The sequence below is a fragment of the Garra rufa genome, chromosome 15, assembly GCF_049309525.1.
Source record: "Garra rufa chromosome 15, GarRuf1.0, whole genome shotgun sequence".
Taxonomy (NCBI): domain Eukaryota; kingdom Metazoa; phylum Chordata; class Actinopteri; order Cypriniformes; family Cyprinidae; genus Garra; species Garra rufa.
In genome coordinates, this window is record NC_133375.1 from 21,133,979 (window position 1) to 21,146,275 (window position 12,297).

The window sequence follows — 12,297 nt, forward strand, 5'->3', positions numbered from 1 at the left end:
GGAGCCAGCTTTCTGACATAGAACATCCATTTCTCAGTTCACCGCCTGTATATTGTGGTTCAAATAAGTAAGGCTGGGGAAAAAATTGCAAGTCATCCTCTCTGTCGAAATCTTCAGATATATTTACGAAGACTGTTTTATATAGTGTGCATTTTCCTCTGCATGTACACAAGGCGCATCTACGTCAGTACACCAGCTGCATCGTGGCACTCTTGTGAACACACATCGTAGACTGACACAAAAGAGATGAAATTGTTGAATAAAGTCATTATTTTTGTTTTCTTTGAACACAAAACTATTCTCATAGCTTTATAACATTACGGTTGAACCACTGATGTCACATGGACTATTTTAACAAAATCTTTACTACCTTTCTATGTCTATGCAGGGTCAGAAAGCTCTTGGAATTCATCAGAAATATCTTAATTTGTGTTCCGAAAATGAACGAAGCTCTTACAGGTTTGGAACGACATGAGAGTGAGTAATCAATGACAGAATTTTCATTTTTGGATGAACTATCCCTTTAAGGGAAAAAAAAAAAACTAAATCTCTTTAATGTCTCTAATCAGAACATGGCACTGTGTTTTGCACACATGGTCCAACAAATCACAGTTTGGAGCTCATACAGCAGATGAGTGTCCAACTTGTGAAATTTGATCTGATTATTCCTCTCTTGTCCCTGCCCTTTTTTTCTCCTGTCTCTACCATCTCTATGAGCAAAAAGGCCTCACTCTTGTCCTCACGTCTTTTCATCAGCACTCTTAATTTGAACTCCAATTTAACTCCACTGCATCATTCCAACCTACAAATATCCCAAGCCCTAAACCGCATCCAAATCATGTCCTGCCCAGCGACAACCCACATGAACAGACAGATAATTGTTGTAAATTCACTCTACCAATACCAGTGCTGACAGAACGAATTAGACAGCCAATTATAAAAGCTGATGAGCGCTTTCCAAATGAGCTCACCAACTGCTGCTTTGTAAAGCCGATACACACAAACTTCCCCTAATTAAGCTGTAAAGCAATGTTCCAGTCCAAACAGTCCCCCAGGAATTGAATACAAGGCCATTATGCAGCTGATGTACAGTAAAATAAGTGTGTAACACTCCGTACCATTACTATATATATACACAGTACATGCCTGTGCACCGTTCTCCCAGACATCCTTTTGAAATGAGGTTGTTAAAATCTAGGCATATTCCAAGGTGGTACGAGCTAGTGTGTTCTTGCGGTCACCCAGTGTCTGAATAAATCGCCCTAGCTGCTTTAATATGACTGTCACACAGGCAGCGGTGTGGAGGTGAGAGCCAGCCGAGAGGTGATATCTCTACTGTGGGATGGCAGGGAGGATCAGATACATGTGGATACAGGAAGAACAGTACATCCCTTAGGGGGTAAAGCCGTTCCCCACCAAGCACGGTGTTAAACCAGCACTCAGTCACTAGCCCTGTAACATAGACTGTCATCTCACCCCAGGCAGTGTGCCATTTTTGTAGCCCTGCTGTACACCAGGCAGACGGAAGGGAGGAGAGTTTCACTGTACCACAACATTACCCCTCTCTCCATTCAGCTCACAGAAAGAGACTCATTACAGTCCACAAAAGCAAACAGTTACTCGGTTTCCAACGCAAATGCATCCAAGGTCAAACTCCCACTCAATCGCATCTCTTTAATCACAGCAGGACTCATAGTTAGGACCTTTTTCCGTTGGCCTGGTCAGGTTTTACTTTATAATGCCAATATTTTCACAGGCCTTTTTAGATTTACTAATGTTTTTATGTGCCTGAATGCCATGCTATTAAATGTCAAAGAGACAGTTCCGCAAAAATGGGCATTCTGTCATTATTCACGCTGTTTCAAACCTGTATGACTTACTTTCTTTTGTGAAACACAAATTTGTATAAAAATATACATAAGCACTATATTTCAAATCTTCTCAAGCTAATATATGACCCTGGACAACAAACCAGTTATAAGGGTCATTTATACAAGCTTTCCATTGATGCATGTGTGGTGAAGTGAGTGACTCGTTGCCACGTCACCCTCATTACATATATGGCCAATAGGGTTCTGCCCCTTGGTGTATATATAGACTCTTTGGATGCTCCCTGGGATACGTCATTGAAAGCCCGCCCCTTTGTCATTCATTCCAAGAGACCGCGGAGTGTGACACTCGGCCATCGAGGCTGTGCGCGTTCTCGTGGTGACATCCACATCGTGTGTGGCGTGCCTTCGGTCTCCCATTGGTGTGACGTTTCCTCATAGCTGCGTCGGAGTATCAGCTGTTTATTGACTCGCTAACATCAGATGACGGTCGTATGATTTCCGTGTGCCTGTGATTGTGTGTGTGTGCGCGCCGAATTTGAATCAGGGAGTTCTCTTTTGCCCGTGTTAAAGCTAGGCTGAGCAGCTACTTTCACAACTTGCTGTCAGCAATCCATGCTTCATTGAGCCACGTTTGCTGCTTTGTGGAAACCGAATATTACTGCTGGACTCCACTTTATCTATTGCTCAGGCAATTTATTTGTTCTTTTGGGCTCAAGTGGGCCAGAAGGGGTTACTTTATTTGGTTTCATAATTTCATGTTTTTTTTGTTTATGTCCTATGAATGTGGCTGGTTTTGTTACCAGTCTTTAGCCACATGATCATCACTGTTATAATTGTGATTTATTACATGGAGTGATAATTAGCCTACTAAACCAGTCTCATCATCTGTGTAGGTTGGACTGATTGTGTGATTTGTGTTGTGACCGTTTGAGTGGTTTATCTTTATTTTCTTTGTCTTTATTATAGATGACCATTTATCTTATAACTTGATTCTTGTTTTCATTATTTGTCTCATCGTGATTTGGTTTGTCTTTAATTATTTCTATATTTCTTTTTTTTTGTATTCTGCAGGAGCTGGGTTTTCCTGGAGGCAGGCTGGTGGGTTTAGCTGCAGGCCTTCACCCTAAGTAGGGGTTATAAGTGTGGTGTGATTTTTAATCACTATTTTGTAGTGGAGTGAATTTTTTCAAAGTGTGTTTGATTGCCATATGCAGCTATAGCTAGCCTGCTTCTCTGTGGTCTCAGCCCCTGCAGTGATCATATTCTTTTTTGTTGTGGTTGCTTTTTGATCACGAAATGACACAATTGATTGTGTTATTTGTTTAATTGTTTTCTGTAATAAAAATTGCCTGTTTCAATGTGAACTCACGTCTCTTGCCTCTCCTGAGTAAACGGACTTGTGTCCTATTTATTAGATTATTTCCCCGGTAATTCGGGGTGGCGTAGTCACTACTAGACGGCCACGTATTGCTACACATGGTTTGTTATAATAGGATAATATCTGTCCGAGATACAACTATTTGAAATCTGAGGGTGCAAAAAAAGTAATTATTGAGGAAATCGCCTTTAAAATTGTCCAAATGAAGTACTTCGCAATGCATATTACTAATCAAAAATTAAGTTTATATATATTTACGGCAGGAAATTTACAAAAATTTATTTTTGGCTATTGCTACAAATGTACCTGTACTACTTAAGGCTGGTTTTGTGGTCCCGGGTCACATATGATTATTGTGATTGACAACAGACTGAAAGTGGTTATTCACTAAAAAATTCTGGCATGTGCCCTAGATCTGGCTGGAGTTCATGAGAGAGGCAGTGATACATAATTTATGAATGAATCATTATTTTGATTCAAGTTGTAATAATTCATTGATCCACTTCACCAAAATGGCCTGAATGATTCATTTTGTTTTTCACTTGAACATTAAACATGTTTAAGGTAAGTAAATAATCAGTTTTTACATTTTAATTATTTAAGGAAATGTTTTCTTTACAAACAAAATACAAAAATGCAGTTTTAAATATTAATACATACAAAAATATTGAAAATAAACTAAACTAAACTAATAAATAACCACATACATATTTTTCTGAATGTACACTCTAAAAAGTGCTGGGTTATTTTTGTAAACACATTGCTGGGTTAATTGTGCTGGGTCAAAATGTTGGGTTGTTTGAGGCACTGTAAACACACAGTTGGGTTGATCATGCTGGGTCAAATGGACTATAAGGGGTTCTTTCACTATGAACACCTGGGTTGGGTTATTTTGACCCAACCGGTTTGTTTATTTTTTTCACTTCATCGAACATTCTGGATTCTTCACTCGTCTCGTCGCCAGGCGGTCACGCACCTCGCAGCAAGCAGGATTATAAGGTAAATTCATAATATGATTATATAATTATTTACCTTTACTTTTAATAAGTTGTGTTTTAGAGTACACTGGTTTCACTGTTTAATGCAATATTTGATATGTCGCTGTGCGGGGTTGGCATTTTATTCCGTGAATGACGAACGTTGTAACTTAAGCAGCCTAGCGATGTACTTTTTTGCCTCAACAATCGCTTTATTGTTATATAAAGTGTGTGTGTGTGTGTGTGTGTGTGTAGTGTTATTTGTATAATTTACAGTATACATATGGCCTTTATTTTAACGCCTTATGGAAAGAGTAGGTCAGAAATACGGGGGTAAGTTCCTTTACTGTCTGCAAACTGTATTGCTTTGTAATGTTTTGTCAAAATTAGATCATTTCATACAAAAATTGATCTTTTAAGGGCATATTTTTCAAGTAAATGTTTGCGACGTGCCGAATCCAACGATAGATCCATATGTTTTATGTTGAGCATTTTCGCGGTTTTTTCCTTGAGGTAACTTATCTGCATTAGCTAAAACGCTATGTCCCTTACTTTAATAATGTTAAACCACAATATGACTGGTATGTACTATTGTTTATTACTTAAATGTAATGTTGTCTTAGCTACAGTATGTAAAGTTAGACTTAATCTCTCGTGGTGTATGTGGCCGTTCACATGTCGCGTTTTTTGCGCACTGAAGTTCGTTATTGTACGCTCATAATGGAAGCTCATTTTTTCCAGGCGCGGGACATGGTTGCTTAGCAACGGCAGACGCCATGGGAGAGCAAGCTGCGTTTTTGGAAAGAAAGCGACGCGTCTTGCGTTTTCACGCGTTTTTAGGCGCGGCATGTGAACGGCCCCTTAAGGGGGTGTGAAGGTGTGAACACACCGTTACTCTTCCTCTATTTTAGTGAATGCCTGTGTTGCATTACAAACAAAGAGACCAGTATAAACCTTAAACTTATTGAACCACATTTGTTTTTCAGATTTGATCAGATTTCACAAGACTTTAGGAAGCTATATCCAGAGGCAGACTTTTTGAAGACTGGGCTACAGTTGCAGACCTAATTCTTGCCAGTGCTCAGTGAGGTGCATTCAGAGCTGGGTGACATGACTTAAGGTAAGCTTTTTCTTATAATATGTCAATCTATAAAACAACATGCAACTGTATTTGACACAGATCAACTGGTAAATACAATGGTACAGTAACACTTAACTAGTTGCTTATTAGCTTGTATATTGGCTGTTAATTAGTACTTATGAAGCACAAACTGATGCCTTATTCTGCATGAGCATATTCTACATCCCTGAACCTGACCCCATACCTAAACTTAACCTGCAGTAGTTGAATGAGGGTGGGAATTAATTTGCATTATTTAAAGAAATGAAGAAATCTTCATATGAAAGTGTTTCAGTTTGTTTTGATTATAAAATATGGTTCACAGTTTGCATATTATTCCTATGGTTTAGATGCTAAAGGAGAAAGTGGTTTCAAAGTCCTGCCCACTCTGGAGAAAAGGTCTTCAGACCCACAACCACGGAATCCCGGAGGCCATTCATTGACGTACAACCTGTAAGTTTTGTTTTACGTTTTCTGCTCTAATAAGGGTGTATGTATATATATAAACACAGTGGTGGCCAAAATTATTATAACAGTTGTATTTTCACCAGCTAAAAAATGATTTTAAGTCAGTGTTTTTTATCTTTTGCTGTAGTGTGTCAGTGAGAAATATCAGTTTACATTGGCACAACAGCCAATCCTCCACACAGAGATCTGATCTCATCATCATCCAGTCTGTCTGGAATGACATGAAGAAACAGAACAAACTGAGACAGACTAAATCCAGAAGAACTGTGACAACGTCCCCAAGATGCTTCAAGAGACCTACCTGCAAAGCTACCTGAAAAACTATGTGCAAGTGCACCTAGTGTAGGGCAAAAGCTGCTTTAAACACAAAAGGACGGTCAAACCAAATGTTGATTTAATTTAGTTAATCAAGGTTAATTGATTAAGAACATTTATTTATGACATTATTTTTGACAGCGTCATTTTATGACATTTTTAGACAAGTGCTTAAAACTTTTAACAGCATTGTAGCTTTGCAGTTAGGTCTCTTGGAGCATCTTGGTGACGCTTTCACAGTTCTTCTGGATGATGATGAGATCAGATCCTGTGTGGAGCACAGAACAAAAATGTCACTGGATTATCACAATTAATGGCAAAATGAATGGAAATGTAAACCGATATTTCCTACTGACACACTACAGCAAAAGATAGAAATCACTGACTTAAAACCTTATTTAGCTGGTGAAAATACTAGTTTTCTAATAATTTTGACCACAACTGTATGAAAAGTTGAGAAGTAAAATGAGCATTTATTTCATGCCTCTGTGTTTATGTTCATAAAATACACTTAACTTAAAATGTAATGTTGCAAGACTAAATGCCGTATAATTAACAGGTGGGGACCAACATGGTGGATTTGAGCCTTGGGATGAGACAACAACATTTCTAGACCTTCGCCATTGTTCCAGGCCATGCCATTGAAGCGGACTTGTTGCCTGGGAATTTCTCCAGCTTGCAGTATATCATATTGATGGACATAAGTCTTCATGTGTGAAGTTTTTTTTTTGGCCACTTGAAACATGTTTTAAATTGTAAGAATTGTCTGGTGGACTCTTTGTTTGGCTTAGTTTTAATGGCACAATGTTTGGAATGATTCTAATGTGGTAATAATTCATTTTTGAGTGTTCTGCTACTGCAATGTTGACATAAAGAATATGAATATAGTGTGCCTTGTTTACAGTTTTGTGTTTAAAAGAAACTGATCTACTAAAACCGTTATTTGTGTCTTTAAGGGTTGGACAAAATGTGTGACAGCTACACCTATTTGAAAACTGTATTAAAAAGAAATATGAAAACTCATTAAAATGACATTTACATATTCATTTTTTTGTGTTGTGTAACTGTATTACAGAAAAACAATAATAATTTTACATTCTTTTGTGATTTATATATTATTATTGGTAAATATAAAGGTAGCAAGGCAATTAGACAATAAATAACCCAATATTTTGGCAGTTTTTAACCCAGCAACACAGTTAATCTGACCCACTGGTTGGGTCAAATAAACAACCCAGCATTTTGGGTCAAATAATTTAACCCAGCACTTGGGTCAAAACAACCCAACGCGTGTTCTGTCCCATAGTTACCCAGCAGCTGGGTTATGGTTGGGTTATTTTTTAACCCAGCACTTTTTAGAGTGTACTGCATTTTTTTATGTACAGTATTAATTAAAGAAAAAATATTAATAAAAAATACTAATATGATCGCTTTTGTAACTTACAATAATATTATTAATATAAGTATTAATGAAACAATGTTACCCATGACAGCTACAAATTCATCAATTATTGAAACATTCTAATGCTTTCATAACTACTCAATTTTACAATCTACAGTCAAATCAAAATTTATTCAGACACCTTCAACATTTATTTAGACACCTTCAGTATTTCTCACGTTATCAGTTTATTCGCTATAGTTTAGAAAATGGTAATAAAATCTGACAAGACCTCACAGTGTCTACTGTGTCAGAAGAAATGTATCTTGATAAATTTAATACAAAGGTATGTAATGAATTACAATCAACCAATCAACTGTTTGTATGACAATATTTACACAACTATCAACACAGTACAAAGGTCGCATTAGCAATTAAAGACAAAACACTTCAGCAAAACATGGAGAGGTCAAGGTGTCTGAATAATTTTTGGTTGCAAATTTTTATTAATTTTACTGGTAGTCCACTGTATGAAGACTTTTTGAGTATAATGTCTTTATTTTTACTTTATTTTGCTATGCTCACTTACATAAATTAACTATAGTGTCCCGCACCCACTAGTAAAAAAAAAAAAAAAAAAAAAAAAATCAAAACTGATATCTGTTGGATTGACTGTATGTTTAAATAACTCATTTAAATAACTTAAATAACATTTTTACAGAAACCAAAAGTTTAAGTTTGCAAAGCAAAGTTCTATCAACTAGTCTGATACTTTCCTCAGGACAGCAGGTCATGTTTATCGTAAAGCCCTGCACAGTACTGTACCTTCTTCACGGTATCCAGCATAGACTTGCCACCCTGCCAGGGTTTGGAGCCCTTGCGGATGCACGAAAGACTCGCCATGCTGTGCCATTTCCTGTCCTCCAGCTTCCTGTGGAAGGTGTTGGCCAGCAGCAGCACCGTGTCGTAGATGTAGCGGTTGGTGATCTGACAAGACGACAAAAAGCAGCAGGGAAACAAAGACACAAAAAGAAAAGGAACAGACGACGTGAGCACAAAGGGCCAGAGACACCAGATTAATATTCTCTTACAAGAAAAAGATTTATGTCTGAGTGGTTACAGCTGGGATGAAAGGTCTCTACAGTGGAAATGACAACAGGCTGCACACCTTGAAAGAGCCTCGGAAGACAGTGGAGTTTAAAAAGGAACTGAAAAAAAAACACACTTAATACCTGTCCTTTGTTGCATGATTTTTGTCTATATGCTTGTGCAATGGAACCAAGTCAATACAAAATGACAAAAAAATAAACAGAAAAATAAGCAATACCTTTTTTATTTAGTCATCTTGGAATAGTTAAATGTAATCAGTCAATGTTGTCTAAAGTAAATGTAAACAGGCGGGGCCAAAAAACGGCTTTGTGTCAAGATATCAGTATATGAAATCTGTGCATTGAGTTTTGTAGCGTAAATACATACTACTCTGGTGCTATTCTAGGAAGATGAGACACACTAAGTTTCTTCACGAAAAATATAGGATACTCTTCATTTCCATCTGCAATTCAAGGAAAAAAATAGTCGCCAACTGACACTTTGAACTGAATGCACAGTTGAAGTCAAGAGTTTACATACACCTTGCACAAAATAAAATCAGCAAAATGGTATTTATTTTATCAAAATAAGAGGGACTATATAAAATGCATGATCTTTTTTTCATTTAGTACTGCCCTGAATAAGATATTTTTACATAAAAAACATTTACATATAGCCCACAAGAAAAAATAATAGCTGAATTTATAAAAAATAAACCTGTTAAAAAGTTTACATACACTTGATTCTCAATACTGTGTTGTTACCTGAATGATTAGCAGCTGTTTTTATAATTCATTACATTTATATAGCGCTTTTCAGGCACTTCTAGCTTCTAAAGGGCAGTACTAAATGGTAAAAAAAAAAAAAAAAAAAAAAAAAAAAAAAAAAAATATATATATATATATATATATATATATATATATATATATATATATATATAGCAAAATAAGAAAATATACACATCTTTATTTTGTTCAAATGTACACCCTGGCATTGTTTTTTCCTACTGGAGCATCAGTGAGTGTTTGAAACTTCTGTAATAGTTGCATATGAGACCTTCAGTTGTCCTCATTGTGAAAAGATGGATCTCAAAATCATACAGTCATTGGTGGAAATACACAAAGATGCTGAAAAACCAAAGAATTTGTGGGAACTGAAGGATTTCCAAAGAACAGTGGGCAGTTTAACTGTTCAGGACAACAAGGGACACATGTACAACTATCACAAAAAAACAAAAAACAAAAAACAAAAAAAAAACCTGTGGATTATTCAGGTTAGAGCACAATATTAAGAATTAAGTGTATGTAAACTTTTGAACGGGATCATTTTTATAAATTCAACTACTGTTTTCTCTTGTGGACTATATGTGAAATATGTTATTCAGGTCAGTACTAAATAAAAAAAATAACATGGATTTTATATGATTCCTCTTACTTTGGTAAAATAATTAACATTTTGTAGATTCTGCAAGGTGTATGTAAACTTTTGACTTCAATTGTATGTACACTGTTCAAAAGTATGAGGTCAGTTTTTAAATTAACATTCAATACTATAATATTTATTATTTATATTCAGCAAGGACACATTACATTGATCAAACCTGACAGTAAAGAAATTTGTTTTAAAAAATCTATTTAAAATAAATGTTGTTCATTAGAACTCTCTATTACAAGAATCATGGGGGAAAAATAAATTAATCTTTGTATCCACACACCGCTTTCAACATTGATAATAACAAGAAATATTTCTTGAGCACTGAATCAGCATTTTAGAATGATTTCTGAAGATCATATGACACTGAAGACTGAAATCGCAGGAACAAATGACTGGAATAAATAAATATTTGATCAAATAAATGCAGGCTTGCTATAAGAAACTTTTTGAAAAAGATTTAAAAATCTGACCAACCTCAAACTTTTAATCAGTAGTGTTTAAAAAAAAATGAAGGAATTAAAGGTAAAACCATTTAAATAGCACACACCTTAGATACGGTTCCGCATTATACAGAACAATTGGCAACTTTACTCATACACAAGCTCTAACACTTTGTGTGTTGTCGACACAAAGGAGGAAGTTAATTCCGCTCTGATCGATTGCACAGCTCTGATCTAGCCCTCGTGTTGTCTCCATTTTAATGAGAAGGTAATAAATAGAGTGAAGCGGTCATTAGGTTTCCAGCATTGTTTATTAACCTGCGCTGCTCCCGTATACTTGACACTGTATCGAGTGTCTGAGTAATCCCAACCATGTTGACAAATAGCTGAGAAAAACCTCTCACTATCAACTTTGGTTCACCATAATTGTCAAGAACGCAATCCGTTCAAGTAATCTATTCGAATACGGCCATAGCCTTGACAAAAATCTTCACCAGTAAACAGAGAAGCACAAAGAAAAGGCTATTCTAATTATGTTAGGAGTCACGCTCGGTTGGCTTCATCAACAGGCATTTGCAGGTATGAGACTGTAATGGCTTTGAGAGCTGCCAAACTAACTGGCAATTATACAGTATGTACATCGGCTTCAAAGCAGACTGGAGAATAAGATGACGGAGTCACAGTAATTCTTATATTTCAAGCGAATGGGATTCGCCATCCCAACACGGAGTGGAACCACCAGGGCTGCTTGTATTTACTCTTCCTGACTCCCACGAAACACCTATCGAGAGAATGGGTGAACAAAAAGAGCAATGACCCAAAGAAGCAGACCTGACAGGGATTCACAAGACTCCCAAGCAACAGCGTCGAGCTGTGTGGCATTCCCCATTCACTGTATTTTTTCATCTTCAAGAGAAAAAACATAAAGGGCTTACTTATTGATTTATGTTTCATGACTTGGAGACAAAGTGCATTTTTGGGCGGGCTCTTTTTCGGGAAGGCCATTTCATAATATAGCATTTGCAGGAGGAGTCGAGACCACCGAGGCAACAAAGCTGCCAGTGCCAAGGGGGTAAACAGACAAAGACAGGGGTTAAATTCAGGGGGGAGAAGATCGACTGACCAGGGAAATCCATTAAGTCTGTTTGAAGTGCAGGAGTTATTGGGTTTCTCCAGGGAAGATGAGTGATTGGTGGTCTGAAGGGAACAGGAGGTGCAAAGGGGTATTCCAATGGGAGGGAGGGCGGGATACATGTCGAGGAAGAGGGATGTGATACGCTTCAGTGCAGGATAAAATTTGGCTCTTCTAGGCTGGACTCCTGAATACTGAGCAGAACTGAATCCTTAATGTCAAACCTGACCTTCTTATACTGTATGCATCTAACACTACACAGAGAAGAGTACTTGTCTCCTCACTGAAAACAATGGCTGAATTATATTACAACTCAATATATTTCTACCTTTTGATAAAATTCAATACATATAGTGGCCCCAAAATGTATGTGGACAACAAGACAAACAAATAAGGTTAAAATTTGATTTGAATACAAAATAAAAACAATATATTATTTTGGCAAAATAAGAAAAATGTACACATCTTTATTCTGTTCAAAAGTTTTCACCCCCTGGCTCTTAATGCGTTGTGTTTCCTTCTGAAGCATTAGTGAGCGTTTGAACCTTCTGTAAAAGTTGTCCTCAGTGTGAAAAAATGGATCTCAAGATCATACAGTCATTGTTGGAAAGGGTTCACATACACAAAAATGCTGAAAAACCAAATAATTTGTGGGACCCAAAGGATTTTTCTAAAGAACAGCAGGCAGTTTAACTGTTCAGGACAAACAAGGGACTCATGAACAACAATCA

General features: G+C 36.8%; 1 protein-coding gene across 1 annotated transcript in view; it reads right to left on the reverse strand.

Moving 5' to 3' along the window:
• The window catches only part of grid2 (glutamate receptor, ionotropic, delta 2), a 640,517-nt gene that overhangs the window by 275,470 nt on the left and 352,750 nt on the right, over window positions 1-12,297 (reverse strand). The window contains exon 7 of the mRNA XM_073819480.1: window positions 8,297-8,458. Coding sequence (XP_073675581.1) covers window positions 8,297-8,458 — 162 coding nt within the window. The remainder of the gene's footprint in view (window positions 1-8,296; window positions 8,459-12,297) is intronic.